General features: G+C 52.9%; 1 protein-coding gene and 1 long non-coding RNA gene across 2 annotated transcripts; both read left to right on the top strand.

Moving 5' to 3' along the window:
• The first annotated feature begins 646 nt into the window (after positions 1 to 646).
• FEM1A (fem-1 homolog A) lies at positions 647 to 4,495 on the top strand. The gene has a single exon (XM_069591431.1). It carries the CDS (start codon positions 1,013 to 1,015, stop codon positions 2,972 to 2,974), a length of 1,962 nt encoding a protein of 653 aa, XP_069447532.1. The 5' UTR covers positions 647 to 1,012; the 3' UTR covers positions 2,975 to 4,495.
• Positions 4,496 to 8,471: 3,976 nt separating this feature from the next.
• Positions 8,472 to 13,355, top strand: LOC138441053 (uncharacterized). The gene is made up of 2 exons (XR_011257228.1): positions 8,472 to 11,595; positions 12,210 to 13,355. It is a non-coding gene; the product is annotated as an uncharacterized lncRNA (long non-coding RNA).
• Positions 13,356 to 18,633: the final 5,278 nt, after the last annotated feature.

The raw sequence follows: 18,633 nt of genomic DNA, 5'->3' as shown, positions 1-18,633 counted from the left end.
TGTCTTTGTTGGAAAAATTTTAATCACTTTTGGACAAGGGGCTCTACATTTTCCATTTGCACTGGGCCTTGCAAATTATCACCGAGTCAATGTACACGAGTTTGAGCAAACTCCAGGAGACAGTGAGGGACAGAGAAGCTGCTGGCGTGCTGCAGTCCATGGGGTCGCAAAGAGTTGGACACGATTGAGCGACCGGACAACAACATTGAGGGTGCTGAGGAATGAATGAAGGAAAACTAAACTTTTAATAGGGTATTAATGAGTAAGTAAATAAATATATAAGTGTGTGAATGAACGAACAAATGAATGAGAAATGAACAAGCGCGCAGGACACGGACCCTTAGGGCCACCTGTACTTTCTGCTCTCCAAATGTACGCACTCCGACTCACTTTCCTGCCTCTCCTGAGCGCCCCCTGCCAGTGAGAGGTTTGGCCTCGCGAAGCCCAAATCAGACCACTCGCCTGGCTTCGCCTTCGTTCTCGCTTCTGGTTGGCTCCAAGTCGCTCGCCCTGCCTTTTATGGAATGTAGTCTTCTGACTGGAGTCAGCGTTTCCTGTCAGCTCAGGCACTGACAGCCACCGGAAGTACGTAACCAAACTTCCCTGGGTCCCAGAAGTCATTGCGATAGCGTTGGATGACGGGAGTCGTAGTCCTCAAGCAGCCAGTTTCCGTCACAATTGGCTGGGATTGGAACTGCTATTCCCTCCATGCATCGTGCTCCCACTTCGCCGCGGCTGGCCCGAAGCATTCTGGGAGTTGTAGTTTTACCACGTTACAGTTCTTCTTCTGTCCCACGGGGTGTGCCCGCTCAGAGAACTACATTTCCCTGCATATTTCCATACTTCAACGGAAACAGGCCGCGGCAGCCATTTTGTTCCGCCTCAGAAACACCTAAGATGGCGGTGGGGGAGACGGTGAAGGTTGCCGCCTGCCCCCCGGGGCGCTAGTCCGCCGTCCCTCGGTCCCCTCGTCCCCCGGCGGCCGGCCCATGGCCTGGCGGAGGCCCAGATCATGGACCTCCACACCGCCGTGTACAATGCCGCCCGCGACGGCAAGCTGCAGCTCCTTCAGAAGCTGCTCAGCGGCCGGAGCCGGGAGGAGCTGGAAGAGCTGACGGGCGAGGTGGCCAGCGGGGGTACGCCGCTGCTCATCGCCGCCCGTTACGGCCACCTGGACGTAGTCGAGTACCTGGTGGACCGGTGCGGCGCGAGTGTGGAGGCGGGCGGCTCGGTGCACTTTGATGGCGAGATCATCGAGGGCGCGCCGCCGCTGTGGGCCGCCTCGGCCGCCGGCCACTTGGACGTGGTGCGGAGCCTGCTGCGCCGCGGGGCCTCGGTGAACCGCACCACGCGTACCAACTCGACGCCCCTGCGCGCCGCCTGCTTCGACGGGCACCTGGAGGTGGTGCGCTATTTGGTGGGCGAGCACCAGGCGGACCTGGAGGTGGCCAACCGGCACGGGCACACGTGCCTCATGATCTCCTGTTACAAGGGCCACCGCGAGATCGCCCGCTACCTGCTGGAGCAGGGCGCCCAGGTGAACCGGCGCAGCGCCAAGGGCAACACAGCTCTGCACGACTGCGCCGAGTCTGGCAGCCTGGAGATTCTGCAGCTGCTGCTCGGCTGCAACGCCCGCATGGAGCGTGATGGCTACGGCATGACACCGTTGCTGGCGGCCAGCGTGACGGGCCACACCAACATCGTGGAGTACCTCATCCAGGAGCAGCCTGCTGGGGACGAGCAGACGCAGCCCGGGCTGGCCAGGGCGCAGCCCCAGGGCGCCCACTCGTCCCCCGAGGAGCCCCCGACCGGTGAATCTTACGAGAGCTGCTGCCCCACCAGCAGGGAAGCCGCCGTGGAAGCCTTGGAGCTGCTGGGAGCCACCTACGTGGATAAGAAGCGGGATCTGCTCGGGGCCCTGAAACACTGGAGACGGGCGATGGAGCTGCGGCACCAGGGGGGCGAGTATCTACCTAAACCGGAGCCCCCGCAGCTGGTCCTGGCCTATGACTACTCGAGGGAGGTGAACACCACCGAGGAACTGGAGGCGCTCATTACCGACCCGGATGAGATGCGCATGCAGGCCCTGCTGATCCGAGAGCGCATCCTAGGTCCTTCCCACCCGGACACGTCCTACTACATCCGCTACCGGGGCGCGGTGTATGCCGACTCGGGCAACTTCGAGCGCTGCATCCGCCTGTGGAAGTATGCCCTGGACATGCAGCAAAACAACCTGGAGCCTCTGAGTCCCATGACGGCCAGCAGTTTCCTGTCCTTCGCCGAACTCTTCTCCTATGTGCTCCAGGACCGCTCGGCCAAGGGCAGCCTAGGCACGCCCATCGGCTTCGCAGACCTCATGGGGGTGCTGTGCAAAGGGGTGCGGGAAGTGGAGCGGGCCCTGCAGCTGCCCAAGGAGCCCGGGGACTCGGCACAGTTTACCAAGGCCCTGGCCATCATCCTCCACCTGCTCTACCTGCTGGAGAAGGTGGAGTGCACGCCCGACCAGGAGCACCTGAAACACCAGACCGTCTACCGGCTGCTCAAGTGCGCCCCCCGCGGCAAGAACGGCTTCACCCCTCTGCACATGGCTGTGGACGCAGAGACCACCAACGTGGGCCGCTACCCGGTGGGCAGGTTCCCCTCCCTGCAGGTGGTCAAGGTGTTGCTAGACTGCGGGGCCGACCCAGACAGCCGGGACTTCGACAACAACACCCCACTGCACATCGCAGCGCAGAACAACTGCCCGGGCATCATGAACGCCCTGATTGAGGCGGGGGCCCACATGGACGCCACCAACGCCTTCAAGAAGACGGCCTACGAGCTGCTGGACGAAAAGCTTCTGGCCAAGAGCACCATCCAGCCCTTCAACTACGTGACCCTGCAGTGCCTTGCGGCCCGCGCCCTGGATAAGAACAAGATCCCCTACAAGGGCTTCATCCCTGAGGAGCTGGAGGCCTTCATCGAGCTGCACTGACCGCACTGACCACAGTGGGAGAGGCGAACCCCAGGAGGGCGGGGCCCGCACCGGTCCCGCCCTCTCTCTGGGAGCACTTCCGGTGGCTAGAAACCTGGGAGAGCGACAAAGGGGAGGGGCTCTCCCGCCTCCATGGCCCCCTCCCCTCCGCAGGGAGTGGGGATAGGAGTGAGCGAGCTGTCGGTGCTAGAAGCCTTCTGGGTGACCCGCTCGGAGAATGGACTTTATTGCAGGAGCCTGTGCACCCATCCTTGGCCGGGAGAAGACGCTCACACGCCCCGTTTGCCTGGGTTAAGGAGGGTCTTGCCTTCTGACTCAGAGGCGGATGAGTTGAAGCCATTGCCGTCCTCCCCCACGTAGAAACGCAGGAAGAAGCTGAGAGTTGGTCCGGCCTCCGGATAGACCTAGACCCCCCCAGTGCAGGGTTAGGACGGCGGCCCCGAGGGGAAGGTGGGAGACCTGCCTTTTCTAGCACTTTCGCACCTGCTCCCTCCACCCTGCAGTGGGTAAGGGTCTCCACCCAGGGAGGGGCAGCCTGCCCTTTGCGTAGCTTTCGTGGTTTGGTGTTCTGTTTATTTACTCAGCGGGCAGGTTACAGGTGTGATGCAGGAGTCCTGAAGTTTTGCTGCCATATCATTTTTTTTTCTTTTTCTAAAATTTTTGGTTTGTCAGACTCGCTAAGTTAATTTCATGCAGCAAGGGTTTTGTCGTGCCCGAGGTGGCCCAGCCGGCAGAGGTGAGCTTTATTGTGTTAAGGAAGGGAGGTGCCAGCCCCACGTATCCGTCCCCAGAGTGAAGGTGACAGTATGTTTCTTTCTGATAGTTCACTCAGCCTTTCTTAGGGGCCAGGCTGCTTCTCACCCAGCAAAACCTAGCATGGTCAGTTTGGGCTTTGGTTTTCACAATTTATGAGTTAAAAACCGCAGGCTGCTTCCACGTCACAAGTCACGCCCGAGGGCACAGGTGCGTGGCTGGCATCCTGAGTGGCTGTGTCCAGTTTTTAGCTGCTTGGAGACCTGGATGCAGGTGACCCTGAGGCAACGCCAGGTACACTGTTGACCCATTGTGTCAGCTAGGTAGACAGTGGGTGTCGAGACGGGTTGCCAGTTAAGGTGGAAGGAAATCTCAGCCTCCCGTCACTGGAGGCTCCTGGGAAAGGGGAATTGTTAGTTCTCCTGCCAGAGAATCCTCCCCAGTGGGATTCTCAGGGCCTATACTCCATGGCCCTGGCCGCCAACAGGAGAGTGTTCCCGGCCTGTCGGGAGAGCGGAAGGGGACTGGAGCCGGTGCCCCTCCCGCAGCCTTGTCGAGGGGCAGCTACAGGGATAGAAGCCTTCCGCAGGCACAGTGGGACCCCGGGTGCCCCGCCCCCACCGAGGGAACCAGGTCTCTTTGGATTTGCAGTGTTAGTTAGGACGTTCTTTATTTCCAAGACCAGGTTTTGCCTTCCATCGAGGCGGGAACCGCCCTCACTGTCCCCCCTGAAGCCCGGAATAAAGAGAGGAGGAGTGTCAACTGCAAGTGCGGTGCTGTTGCTCACCCTTGTGTTCAGGGGACGACTGCAGCGGGGCGGGGTGGGGGGACGCTGAAGGGAGTGCTGGGGGGGTGGGAGGAGGGTTCTGCACGGCTCCCATCCCAGTTTATGTCCTGGGGCTTAGTGTCAGAGTCAGTCAGGAAAATGTATTCCTGAAGAAAAAACATAAAACCACTGGCTTAGTCGTCAGCTCTGCTGTGCAGGAGGGTTGCCTCAGAGGAGAGCATGGCATGATTTGACCTTCTGGAAGGTCTAAGGGAACAGGAAGACCCCCAACTCAGCCCTGCTCCCCTGAGACCCTGATGGAGCCTATGAACCCACTGGCCCAAGAGGTCTGTGCATGAACTTGGGTTTCCCAGAGGAAAGTCCCACCCTTTCCTTTTGTCCTGCCATGTTGTTAAATTCTGAATTTCTCTGCACTGGCATGGTCGGTCAACTCCTCACCCACAGCAGCGTCCTGGGAGTCCGACGTTGACTGTTTCCCCAGGGCCTGCCCTGCACCAGGCCGGGTTCAAGCCCCCGTAGAGGAGAGGATTGACCCAGCCATACCTGAGGCAGGCATCTCCCCACATCCTCACCTGAGACAACAGGGAGACTGTGCCTCGGGGCCGTCTCACGTCCAGTGGTGAAATGGGCTGGAGGGTTCTCTAGCTCCTGGTTTCGCGGGGACCCAACGACCCTTAGCAGCCCACACCCACTCAGCGGCTGTGTGAGTACATGGCGGTCACCCCGGAGGAGTGGGTGTCGAGTCTGGGTGCTCAGCAACCTCTCAGGAGACACCTGCCCTGGCAGCAGTTACTGAACCCCGGCTGGATGGCAGGCCCCGTTCTGTGGTGTGACAGGACTCACCAAAGAGGGGAACCCCTGCGGGCCAAATGCTTGCTTGCTTTAAAAGCTCACGCCTGAGAATTGTGACTTAAGCCCGAGACTCTCCAGAGAAAGCCATCGTAAAGCTCAGGCAGATTTGCAGCGTGGGTGGACCCAGCAGCTCAGAATTAGGAAAGACGCGGTTCCTCCCGGGTCCTGACATGGTGGCCAGCAGAAGGCCACGTGACAGCCAGCGTCGCGGCGTTCACTGGGACTGGACGAGCCGCAGCAGCCCCGGCACGGGTCGTGCTGACAGTCGGTTATTGTTTAGCCACCAGGTCGTGTCCGACTCTTCTGATCCCCTGGACTGTAGCCCACCAGGCTCCTCAAGAACATATGAGTGGGTTGCCATTTCCTTCTCCAGGGGATCTTCCAGATCCAGCAATCAAATCTGCATTCCCTGCATTGGCAGGTGGATTCTTTACCACTGAGCCACCTGGGAAGCCCAGGTCAATTATTACGTGCAAATTATCAGCGATGAGACAAGCTCAGAGAGGCCAAGTGGTCTGCCCCAGGTCACACAGCCAGGCCGGTGACCCGCCTCGCTGGTACGCGCAGCAGACCAAGGCTCAGAGGGAGGAGGGTTTGCCTGAGCTCACCAGGGGCCAAGGCTGAGACCCAAGGTTGAGGGCGTTGAAAGTGTGCAGCCCACCCCACCAGGGGGAGCCTCTGCCCCTCTCAGTGTCACCCCTGCCCCACTTCTGGCCTCCACACAGCTGGAGTCAGTCTGAAGTTCTGCTCACTGACTCATCTCTTCAGTTAATGCCTGCCTCAGCTCTTACGGAACCCTGGGAGTGTCTGTGCTGGTCCCCACTGAGTGACGCCTGTGGTGAGTGAAAGAACCAATGCCTGTCGCCTCTGGAGATTCCAGTCCCCCTCTAACAACTGGGGAGCAGCCCCTGATGGCTCTGCCACACATGGAACCTGCTGCTCCCACGGGATTCCAGGACTGTCATCTGAGCAGTGTTTACAGGGAGCAGAGCGTCCCAGCCCGAGGTTAAAGATAGCACAGCTCAGGGGTTCACATCACAGGCCCAAAAGGAGATGACAGGCCAGCCCCCAGGATGGTGGCACTCGGCTGGCACCGCAGGGTGCTGACCCCGTGTCCCTACAGAACGGTTACGGGGTGTGGAGTCCTTCGGGAGGTTCAGTTAGGACTGGGTAAAGGGGGGTTGGGGGGGACCCACCCAGTGGTTGCCACAACAAGTGTTAAGCAAAGACCCAGCCCGTCCTGGGGGCAGGGGGGGATCTGGGGGAGGGAGTGTTCCCTCCTCTGGCCTGAGCATCTGTGTTTGTAGTAGGTTGCAAAAGAGACAGTGACCCTCCACAGTGGACAGGACATTTGAGATCCTCCAGTGCAGCCATCTCCCCCTGACTTGAGTCCTGATGTCTTCTATTAAAAGCCTGTCAAGCAATGTTCTTGATCGAATGTCACCTCCTCCATGAAACCCTCCCAGATCATCATCAATAATGTGGCCCCAGACAACCTCTACCCCATCCTCCTGTGTACTTGCCTCATAATCCTTAAAACGTTAACCCTGTCACCTTTTTCTTTGTTTCCTTGTTTATTCATCACATCCCTTCCTTAGAATGGCAGCTACTCAAGTTCATCCCATGCTGCATCCATAGCACCTAGAAGAAGGCCTAACTCAGTAGTTCATTAAGCATTTGTTGAATGAATAAATGAGCTCACATGGTTCATTCAAAAAAAGAACAAGGAGCTCTGTGCGGCTGAATCAGAGTGAGTGAAGAGACTGGACTTCGTTGGTGGTCCACTGTTTAATACTCTGAGCTTCTATTGCAAGGGATGCGGGTCTAAACCATTACTGGGGAACTAAGATCCCACAAGCTGTGCCGTGTGGCCGAAAAAAAAGGGGGAGTGCAGGAGGAGCTGGTGGACACAGGCAGATGGTGTAGGGCTTTAAGGCCCTAAAGAACAGAGTAATACTTACCCTCAGGGCTGTGGGGAACCGAAGCAGAATTTCACACCAAGGAGAGACATGGCCTGGTTTAAGCCTTGAGATCACTGGCTGCAGCTGGAAGAACAGGTTGGAGGGAGGCGGTGGGATGCAGAGAGATGAACATACTTCAGATCTTTGGAGGAGGGCTGGCAGGACTCGATGAATTGGTTTGGGGAAGAAGAGTCTGAGGTGACTCCTGAGTTTCTTGGCCAGAATCAATAAGTGGATGGATGGTGGGCCCGTTTAATGGGGCAGGGACAAATGGAGCAGGGTTGCTGACTCAGGGTGACTCCAGGGCCTGATGGGAGCTCCCCTGGAGCGGCCTCGTAAACCACTGTTTAGTCAGTACCTAGGAAAATGCCTGGCAGGTAGTGGGAGTTCAGTCACTATGTGTTGACTAAAAGGCTTCTACCCCTGGGGAAGGCATGTGAGTGAGCTGGTGGGTTGGCAGCTCCAGTCAAAGAAAAAATCACCAAGGAAACTAGAGAATTCTTTGAGCGTTTTGTTGTTGTTGCTGAGTTGCTCAGTCGTGTCTGACTCTTGCGACGCCATGGACTAGAACCTGCTAGACCCCTCATGCAGCACAAGGCATGCTCATGTGTGCAGTGCAGCTCGAGCAGTGCTTAGAGGGCAGTGTGTAGCCTTAAGTGCTTGCGCTAGAAGACCAGAAAAGCAGAATCTGCACACTATGGCCCCCCGGCCCAATCCAGCCTCATTTTCACAAATCAAGTGTTACTGGCACAGCCGCATTCCTGTGCTCACACCTTCCCTGTGGCCACGCTCACGCTGCAGTGGCAGAACTGAGAAGTTATGCCAGAGACCCATCTGGCCCCCAAAGCGTAAAATATTTACTTAATATTAATACATTAATAATTAATAGAATGTTTAGCCCTTTATAGACAAAAGCATGCCAATGCCTGATCTAAAATCTCACCTTACAAAGCCAGAAAATTCAGTGCGAACTAAATCCAAAAAATACAGAGTGGAAATCAACAAAATAGAAATGGGCAAATGATAGAGTAAAAACCAATGAAAGCAAAGCTGGTTCTTTAGAAAGTTTAATAAAATGGAATGAAACACAGAAGCTTCTCTGGTGGTCCAGTGGTTAAGACCGTGCTTCTAATGCAGGGGATGTGGGTTCAATCCCTGGTCAGAGAGCTAAGATCTCGTATGCCTTGAGGTCAAAAACACAAAACATAAAGCAGAAGCAATATTGTAACAAATAAAGACTTTAAAATTGGCCCACATAAAAAAATATTGAATGAAACAGATGGGCTGGTAGGGTGGGGTTCTAGATTCTGCCCTGGGGTTACCACCTTGCAATCAATCCTCCGATTTAGTCCAGTTTCCTCACTCAGAATGAACATGTTCACTGGGCAGTGTGGTGTGGTGCTTTAGGACACAGGCCATATTACCTTGGGAATGGTACTTCCTTTCCCTGAGCCTCAGTTTCCTCATCTGTGAAATGGGGTTGGTGGTAGCAGCTGCCTACCAGCATTGCAGAGCAGTGGCTTCAGTCACCCAGTTGTGTCCAACTCTTTGCAACACCGGGGATTGTAGCCCACCAGGCTCTTCTGCCCAGGCAACAATACTGGAGTGGGCATGAAGAATTAAATGAGTTTGTCCAAGAAACCCTGGCACACAGTGAAGTGCTCAGCGAAGCTGTCATAGGTGCCTACTGCCCGCACACTCCTTTATACATAACAATACACAGATGACCTGTAAAAAAAGTTAAGTAGTTATGCATTTATTTGAATGTGTTTTGGGGAACAAAGTATGGCTAGGCCCTCTATTTCCAATATGTGAATTCATAGATGTTAATACTGAAAAGTTCAAAATAAAGACGAGTTCATATTTTTTTACAATCTTTTTCTGAGATAAAACCTTACCATTTTATTTATTTATTTTAAAAATCTTAAGATGACTCTTTTAAGGGTTTGGGGTGGTTTTTTTTTTTTTGCTTTTATATATTTTTTAAAATTTATTTTTGGCTGCATCACGAGGCATGTGGGATCTTAGTTCCCCCACCAAGGATCAATCCGGCCTCCCCTGCATTGGAAATGTGGAGGCTTAACCACTGGACCAACAGGGAAGTCCCAAGTTTTATCACTTTAAATGTACAGTTAGTGGCTTTAGTGTAATCTTAAGGATGCCACCATCACCCCTATCTAATTCCAGGAAGAAAAAAAAAGTTGCTTTTTAAATCTGTTTAAAGAAAAATATTAAACGACTCAAGGAATAGAAATTAAGTAAGAGGGCAGATGGCTAGTAGCAATGCTGGGGACGGTAGACAGGTAAGCAAAGTCTGTGAATCCCCAGGAGGCTTTGAGAAGGCATGATGGCCCAGATTGAGAGAAGGGGCCTCTAAGAACCTCCAGGGATGCGAATGTGTACAGCACCCGCTGAGGGGTCTGGGGGAACCCCAGGGAGCCTCGGGGAAAAATAAGAGATGGGACCAGGGCCCTCTGAGAGATCAGGCCGTTCCTTTTCACAGGAAGAGGACCATTTTTTTTTTTAAACTTCCTTTGGAAATTGGAAACCCTGGGCGCCTTCCAGGGCTATAAAAAGGCGATGTGTCCACTGACCAGGTTAAAAATAAAAGATCCCCACCCAGGGGCATTTGGGGTTGGGAGGAGACACTGTGTAGAGAAGGCAGAGTAGGTCTTGCTGTGTGACCTAAGGCAGGTGTCTGCCCTCTCTGGCCTCTGCCCTCTCTGGCCTCTGGTACCCAATAGCATTACACTGAACGATTTCCAAATATCCAGTGAATGGGCATATTTATACAGCTGCTGATCTTATTTACAGAGGTTGTTAACAGGGAGAGTGGCCTTTGGCACGGCCTGGAAGCTGGCACTCTCTGGCGGTTCTGACTCCCTCCCTGCCTGGTTTCTCTTAGGAAGAAGCCCTTTCCAAGCCTCCAGGAAGGAGGAGAGGCAGGAGCTGTTGTTCAAGGGTGCCCCCTAGTGTCAGTGAATGCTCATCGCAGCATCTTGTTAGTCACTAAGTCCTGTCCGACTCTTTGCGACCCCATGGACTGCAGCGTGCCAGGGTTCCCTGTCCTTCCCTACCTCCTGGAGTTTGCTCAAACTCATGTCCATTGAGTCAGTGACTCTGGATCCCCACAAATAAAGGAACCATCCTGTTCTCCCCCCTGCCCCCCCACTGCTGGACACAGTTATGTACCTGGTTGGACCACACTGGCTCTGCCCTACCCTTCCCAAGCGCCATGCTCCTTCCCACCACAAGGCCTTATGCTGGGCTGTGCCCCTTACCTAGAACACCCTTTCTCCCTGGAATGAGCCCCTCCAGGAAGCCTCCCACAGCTACTCATCCCTGTTTCCCCCTCCACCATGTCCCATCACACCCAGGGACCCTTTTGGTTGTAACCACTTGGTCTAATATCTATCTCCCCCACAGATGTGTGCACAGAAACAGGGTCTGCTTTAATCCACAGTGTGTCTGAAACAGCCCCTGACATACCTAAGCGCCAACAGACACTGTTCAGTGAATGAATGACTGGAACACTCACTAGCGGGAAAGAAGGGGATGCAGTATAAAGAGTCTGTTTTGCACAGCAAGGGAAACCACAAACAAAAGGAGAAGAAGACAGCCTGAGCCTACCAGGAAATATCTGCAGATGATGCGACTGACAAGGGCTTCATTTCCAAAACATACAAACAGTTATACAACTCAATAACAAAAACAACCCAATCTAAACATGGGCAGAAGACCTAGACAGACATTTCTCCCAGGAAGACATACAGATGGACAATAGGCACATAAGAAGATGGTCAATATCACTGATCATAAGGAAATGAAGATCAAAAACTAAAATAGGGTACCACCTCACACTGGTCAGAATGGCCATCATCAAAAATGCTCTCCAAATGCTGGAGAGGACGTGGAGAAAAGAGAACCCTCTTATACCTTTGGCGCGGATGTGCAATTGGTGCAGCCACTATGGAGAACAGTATGGAGGTTCCTCAAAAAAAAAAAAAATAGAACAACCTACAACTCCATGGGTGGGCATATATATGAAGAAAGCTCTAATTCGAAAAGATACATGCACCCGTATGTTCATAGCAGCACTATTTACAATAGCAATCTGAGTAGCCGTCAACAGATAAATGGACAAAGAAGAAGCAGTACACGTATACAATGGGAGACTACTCAGCCATAAAAAAGAACGAAATAATGCCATTTGCAACAACCTGGATGGCCCTAGAGAGGAGGATCCTAATAAGTGAAATAAATCAGAGGTAAATGTCATATCATTTCTATATGGATTCTAAAATATAAGTGAACTTATCTACAAAACAGCGACAGACACACAGACACAGAAAACAAATTTATGATTACCAAAGGGGAAAGGGGGTGGGGAGGAATGGATCAGGAGTTTTGGGATTAGCAGGTGCAAACTACTATATATAAAGTAGAGAAAGATCTACTGCGTAGCACAGGGAACTGTATTCAGTATTCAGAACAGAAAATAACATGAAAATATATACACATGTATAACTGAATCACCTTGCTGTAAACCAGAAAAAGAGATTGTTTTAAAGATAAACACAGACTTAAGCAGTAATTCAAATTCAGGCAGACCTCAGAGGCACTGTAAGTTTGGGTCCAGACCATGGCAATAAAGTGAATATCATAATAAACCAAGTCACACAAATGCTGAGGTTTCCCAGTGCACGCGCGTGTGTGTGCTCAGTCATTCAGTCGTGTCCGACTCTGCAACCCCGTGGACCAGGCTGCTCTGTCCACGGGATTTCCCAGGCAAGAATACTGGGGTGGGTTGCCATTCCCTTCTCCAGTTCCCAGCGTATGTAAGTTGTATTTACACTAAGACTGTATTCCATTAAATGTGCAGGACTTCCCTGGTGGTCCAGTGGTGAAGAGTCTGCCTGCCAGTGGAGACACAAGTTCCATCCCTGGTCCGGGAAGATCCCACAGATGCCTCAGAAGCGACTAAGCCCGTGCTTCACAACTATCGAGCTTGTGGCCGGGATCTGCAACTACTGAACCCACCGGCTGCAATCGCTGAAGCCCGAGTGCCCCTAGAGCCTGTTCTCTGCAACAAGGGAAGGCACTGCCATGAGACGCCTGCGCGCTGCTACGAAGAGTAATCCCTGCTCACCACAATGAAGACCCAGCAAGCCAAAAGTAAACATAAATAAAAACAAAAGTCTGCAGCAGTTCTCTGGGTTAGTGTAGCGGCCTTCCTGAACGATCTGAGCCAGATTTTCCGGAGGACTTGTGGCAGCTACCATGCTGGCACTCACTCCTTCCCCTTGCGCTGTTCTGTTATGAAGGTGGCCTCTTTCCTTCAACCTCATGAACCCCCTTCTGCGGCCCTTACACTTTTCTCCTTAGTCTCCTCACCTCCCTCCGCCGTCACAGAACTGAAGAGGGCTAGGGCCGGGGTCTGGATGAGGCTTTGGCTTACAGGAATGAACGCCGTGGCTGCTTTGATCTCCTACCCCGACCACAAAAACTTTCTCGCTGTCAGCAGTGAGGCTATTTCTTTCTGTTATCATTCGTGCATTCACTGGGGTAGCACTTGATTTCCTTCAAAGCCTTTTCCTTTCTTTGCACTCACAACTTGGCTAATTATTTGTAGCAAGAGGCCCAGCGGTCGGCCGCTCTCTGCTTTTGACATGCCTTCCTTATGGAGCTTCATCTCTAGCTTCTGATTTACAGAGATGTGTAATTCTTCCTTTCCCTAGAACATGTAGAGGCCACTGAGGGGTTGTTAACTGACCTAATTTCAATATTTTTGTGTCTCAGGGGATAAGGGGGCCCAAGGAGAGGGGGAGAGAGGGGGAATCAGCTAGCGGGTGGGGCAATCAGAACATCCCCACACCCGCACAGTGGGGACTTCCCTGGCAGTCCAGTGATGAAGACTTTGCCTTCCAGGGCAGGGACTGTAGGTCTGATCCCTGGTCAGGCAGTCTAAAAAATAAAACATAAGACAGAAGTGATATTGTAATAAATTCAATAAAGATTTTAAAAATGATCCACATCAAAAAAAATTTTTTTAACACATACATATTTATTAAGTTCACAGTCTTCTATGGCATCCTCTAAATTACAGTAGTCAAAGAGACTGATCGCAGCTCATCGTGACAAATACAATCATGATGAAAAAGTCTGAAATTTTGTGTGGATTACCAAAACGTGACACCGAGACACAAAGGGAGCAGAGGCTGTTGGGAAAATGGTGCTGATCGACTTGCTTGTTGCGAAGTTGCCCCAGACCTTCAATTTGTTTTTTAAAAAAATGCAATATTTGTGGATGGCAATAAAGTGAAACAGGATACAACCAGGTTTGTTTGTTCACTTGTTGACAGCCTACTGTGTGCCAGGTACAGTGAAGTCAGACAAACGTTGTGTCCTTCAAAAGAAGACCAATAACAATGTGTGTGACTACTAGGTAACTTCTATTTGTCCCAAAGTGCTAAGAGTTATGGAAAAAGAAGGCAGAGTCAGGGGGGTTGGTGGGTGCCACTGAAAATGAATTTTAAATGGGGGGACCTCATAGAAGCCTCTACTGAGAGAGTGACATTTGAGCAAAGATATGGAGAAGGTGAGAGAAGGAGCTATTTCAGAGTGTGAAGGAAGGACCCTGGGCAGTGAGCAGAGCATGTGCAAAGGCCCTGGGGCAGGACTGTGCCTAGCGTGTTAGAGGAACTGCAAGGAAGTCTGTATGGCTGGAGTCAAGTGGGCGAGCGGGAGACAGGGAGGAGCGGAGGGCACGGAGGGAACGCACAGGTGCACAGGTCGTGCAGGTAGGGCTTGGAGGTTTACCCTCAGGGAGGTGAGACCCCGGAGGGCCAAGGGCGGAGGAGGGGCAGGGCCTGCCCTCTTGTGGATGCTTCAGGGAGGACAGACTGTGGCAGTGAGCCTGGGAGTCTAGGAACCAGGCTGCAGGTCCAAGTGGGAGCAGAAGTGGGTGGGCTCTGGACAGTTTTTTGAAAGCAGAAGCTGAAACCTTAACTGACAGGTCAGTCGAGGGTGCCTGCCATCTTCTAGCTGAGCAACTCCCAGGACAGAGCTTCCATCCACAAAGAAGAGACGTGGGGGGAACAGGTTAAGGAGGCTGGTCAGACACAGCGTGGCTATGCTGAGTGTGAGACGCCCCCCACCATGAACCCCCAGCACCTGGAGACTTCGGGGCTTCTGGAGCCTGGAGCTCAGGGGAGGTCTGAGCTGGAGACGGGGCTGAGTACATAGATGAGGCCACTGAGGAGGGGAGAGACCCCAGGGGGTCCAGGAGAGTGGGGAGGGATGGCGTGGGGCATGAAGGGGGGAGAGAATATGGGCCCTGAAGCCATGTGAGGACGGAGGTCTTGGAGGCCAACAGGCACGTAGACACTTCAGACAAGGGGAGGAGGACAGAGAAGTGATCGCTGGACTGAACAGCTCAGTACTAATGACCTAGACTAGGGCAGTTTCTGCAGCCTTGGGAGGAAGGAGGGCTGATTCTGGAGCAAGCACTTCAGGAAAGACCCCACCCTGGGCCCCCTTTCTAGAAGGCCCTCCATTTGCATGGGCAGAGGAGAGGGGGAGGAAGTGGCTACACAGCCTCCAGAAACTTCCTTCTTCTGACTCCACTAGACTTTCATTTTCCCAAGCGAGGGCCTGTCTGGCCTGGTTATGGGTCAGGGTAACCAGCATCACAACCTCTGGCAAAGGCCCAGGACAGAGCCAGACCTGAACAGGAAGCAGATGCTTCTAGAAGAAACAAGACACTGGTTGCTTCATCACGGGCTGTCTGCAGACCTCCACACCAGCACCCTGGTGGACATCTCTGCCCAGGCATGTGTTTGTCCATTACCTCACCTAAGGCGAGAGCCTCGACACTCCACAGCCATCACTGGGTGGGAATGGTGCAACCAGAAAATAAAAAATAAAAGTATGATTTCTTCTATTTTTATTCCACCCTGCAATGGATGGCTTGATCAACCCCGAGGCACCCCACTGCTCTAGCTATCCAGCTTCCAAGAGTGCTTCTCATACTGGTTATGAAGGGGCTTTGAGGGGGGAGAATACTATGCAGCCATGAAAAAGAGTAAGACCAAGCAAACAGCGCTAGCCTGTGCTCCTGACAGTAGGGGCGGCCTAAGAATGCATGCTCGCGCTCTGCCGAGTGAAAGAAGTCAGACGCCACAGACCATATACTGTGTGATACCATTGATACGAAACGTCCAGAGACAGACAGCAGATTCATGGTTGCCAGGGGCTGAGGAGGGCCCTGCCAAGTGACTGCTACTGGGGATGTGGCTTCTTTAAGAAGTGATGAGAACATTCTGGAATTGGTGATGACTTTGCAATATATTGACTATACTAAAAACCACTGAAGTGTACACTGAAAAATAAGATAACTCTCATAGGAAATAAATTCAAGCTTTAGATTTTTAAAAAGGGAAAAAAATTGGAAAAACTTCCCCTTTTGCTTTTTTTTCGGGGGGCGGCTGTACTGGGTCTTGGCTCCTGCAGAAGAGCTTTTTCTAGCTATGGCTAGCAGGCCTGTTCTCGAGTCGCAGCACTCAGGTTTCTGATTGCCGTGACTTCTCTTGTTTCCAAGCACAGGCTCTAAAGCACTCGGGCTCAGTAGTTGTGGCTGGTCGTAGTTGTGGCTCTACAGCATACGGAATCTTCCCGGACCAGGGATCAAACCAGTGTCTCCTGCACTGCAAGGTGGATTCTTAACTGCTGGACCACCAGGCAAGCCCCTCCTCTGTTTTCCCTTCAGGGCTGTTTGGCCTAGAGGAAGCACCCACAGGCCCATGGAGCCATGCGAGGTGGGCTGGTCTCTGAGCCGGAGGTGGCCACCAGGGGGCGCTGGAGCAGCAGGAATCGTGGCCTCCGGTGAAGTTGACCGTTCCTACAGGGTCTCTCCTCCAGGCCTTTGCCAGTGCTGTGCCCAACCCCAGGGACACTTTTGCCCACCAGTGGTTCATTCTGACATAAGCCTCTGGTGTCAGCTGACTTCCTCCTTCCAGAAGGTCCTCTTAATCCCCCCTAAGCTGGTCAAGCATCCCCTTTGAGCCCCCTACACTTTATCACAGTCCTGACCACCCTGTAACTCTGTCTCTGAAACTGCTCCATGACCCCTGGGAGGACAGCACAGAGGTGTCTCAGGTCACCTAAGGGGGTGACCACTCGGTCAGCCCTGTGTCCAAGGGCCTGCACATTGTAGCAGCTCAATAAATGTCGGTTGGCTAAATGGATGGAAGAATCCACATCCTCTCCACTTACTGCCCAGTAAGCTCCATGGGGGCAGGGACCAGGCCTGTGACCACAGTGCTCAGCAGGATCTGCCCACAGTACGTGCTCACCAACTGTCAGTCAAAAGGATTCACTTTACTGAACAGTTACTGTGTGCCATGGTCTGCGGTGGGTTCTGAAAATGCTGCAGTGACCAAGACAGATCAGCCCCAAGCTCCCTCAGGGTGGGCAGGCTGTAGTGGAGAAGCCAGAAATTAGCAAGTAATGAAGTGAACAGGAATAGTTCAAACAATTTTTTGAAATCAAGGCCATAAATTCACAAGCTGCTAAAATCCAGTAGAGAGACACCTGGCTCCTTATCCTGCCCCCAAAGACTGCTTTTGAGCTGTATGACCTTAGATAAATGACGCCACCCCTCCTGACCTCAGTTTCCTCATCTGTAAACTGGGAACACTGTTTCTAGTTCCCATGGCCATTGAGAGAATGAAGTGAGTGCAGGCCTGCAAGCTCGGTCACTCAGTCATGTCCAATTCTTTGCCACCCCATGGACCTAGCCTGCCAGGTTCCTCTGTCCATGGAATTTTCCAGGTAAGAAGACTGGAGCAGGTTGCCATTTCCTCCTCTAGGGGATATTCCCAACCCAGAGATCAAACTCATGTCTCCTGCATTGGCAGGCAGATTCTACACCACTGAGCCACCTGGGGTGCCATCCACTACGTGAAGCCCTCAGCTCAGGGCTTTCAAAACGATCATCTTTTAAATACATTTGGGTTGATGCAGTGATGTACCTACCAGAGTTCCAGACCGAAGCTTGCCAGGTCGATGGCACAAGTGAGAAAGATGCGGCCCAGAAAAGGGCTGTGACTTGTGACTCACAACATTTCAGGGACGAAATAAAAGCTCACGTTCTGAATGTGCCCTCTTCTCCCTCCACCGGGGTCTAGCCCCCAGCCTCACTGGCCTGGACTCGCAGCTTCTGCCTCGCTCTCCAGTCTGCCCTCCCTGCAGCAGCCACCAGAGGGCGCATGTGAGCACCTGAGTCAGACTCCGCCCCTCTTTTGCCCATAGCCCTCCAGGGCTCGCAACTCCCTGAGAGCAAAAACCGAAGTCCTCCTGCAGCCCACAAAGCCCTGCACGACCTGCCTGCGCCCTCTCTCCCGGACCTCCTCCCTCTCTCCCCCTCACCTACTCTGTCTGTCTTTGCTGTTCATGCAACGGTATGTACGGTCCTGCCCCAGGGTCTTTGCACAGCCTGTTTCCTCTGCCCCAAAGATCACCTTCCTTTCCAAGTTCTTCCCATGATGACCAGCTCCTTTTCTTTCTCTAGATATTGGCTGTAATGCAACCTCCTCAGAGAAGCCCTTCCTGGCTATCTGGGCCAAAGTTCTTCCTCGTGAGGCACTACCATTAGGTGCCCTGTTTATTTCCTCTGAAGTCTCCTCACTTACTGAAACTACCTCACTTCCTCATTTGATGACTCATTCGCTGCTCCCTCCCCTCCACCTCCGCCTGCAACTGAAAATAGAGTAGGGACGGTTCACATTTGCCCCTACTGCACCCCAATATCTGGGATGATTCTGGCACACAGCAGGAGCTCAATAAATATTGGTCAACTGGAAAAATAGCAAGTGTCTGATGAACTGTGGCAGACCCTAGCCTCAGTCATCAGAAACTTTCTGTTTGGGAATTCCCTGGTGGCCCAGTGGTTGGGACTCAGCGTTTTCACTGGGGTCAACCAGGTTCGGTTGTTGGTCAGGGAACTAAGATCCTGTAAGACGTGCTGCAGGGTCAAAAAGAATAGAAAAAAAGGGAAACCATCTGTTCCCTTGACCCCCACCCCAACCAAAAACCTAATCTTTCCAGATTTCACTTCACTGGGGGAAGGCCGGTTTAGGAGCAGATCCTTGACAAAATCTGAGTCAGCTACTAAAATAGCAAACGGTGCGTGACAGCCTGGGTGACTCACACCAGGCCCGCCCTTTGGGGTGGCTGGTGGAAGAAAGGGCATGCTAAGGCAGAGTTCAAATCCTGCTGTTGGGCCAGAGAAGGCCTACACACCTGAC

Source organism: Ovis canadensis, chromosome 5 (assembly GCF_042477335.2).
Source record: "Ovis canadensis isolate MfBH-ARS-UI-01 breed Bighorn chromosome 5, ARS-UI_OviCan_v2, whole genome shotgun sequence".
Taxonomy (NCBI): domain Eukaryota; kingdom Metazoa; phylum Chordata; class Mammalia; order Artiodactyla; family Bovidae; genus Ovis; species Ovis canadensis.
The sequence above is the reverse complement of the archived record's forward strand: the minus strand, read 5'-3'. Positions and strand labels throughout refer to the sequence as shown.

Coding starts and splice junctions, on each gene's coding strand:
- FEM1A (XM_069591431.1), top strand. CDS start 1,013: ATGGACCTCCACACCGCCGTGTACAATGCCGCCCGCGACGGCAAGCTG.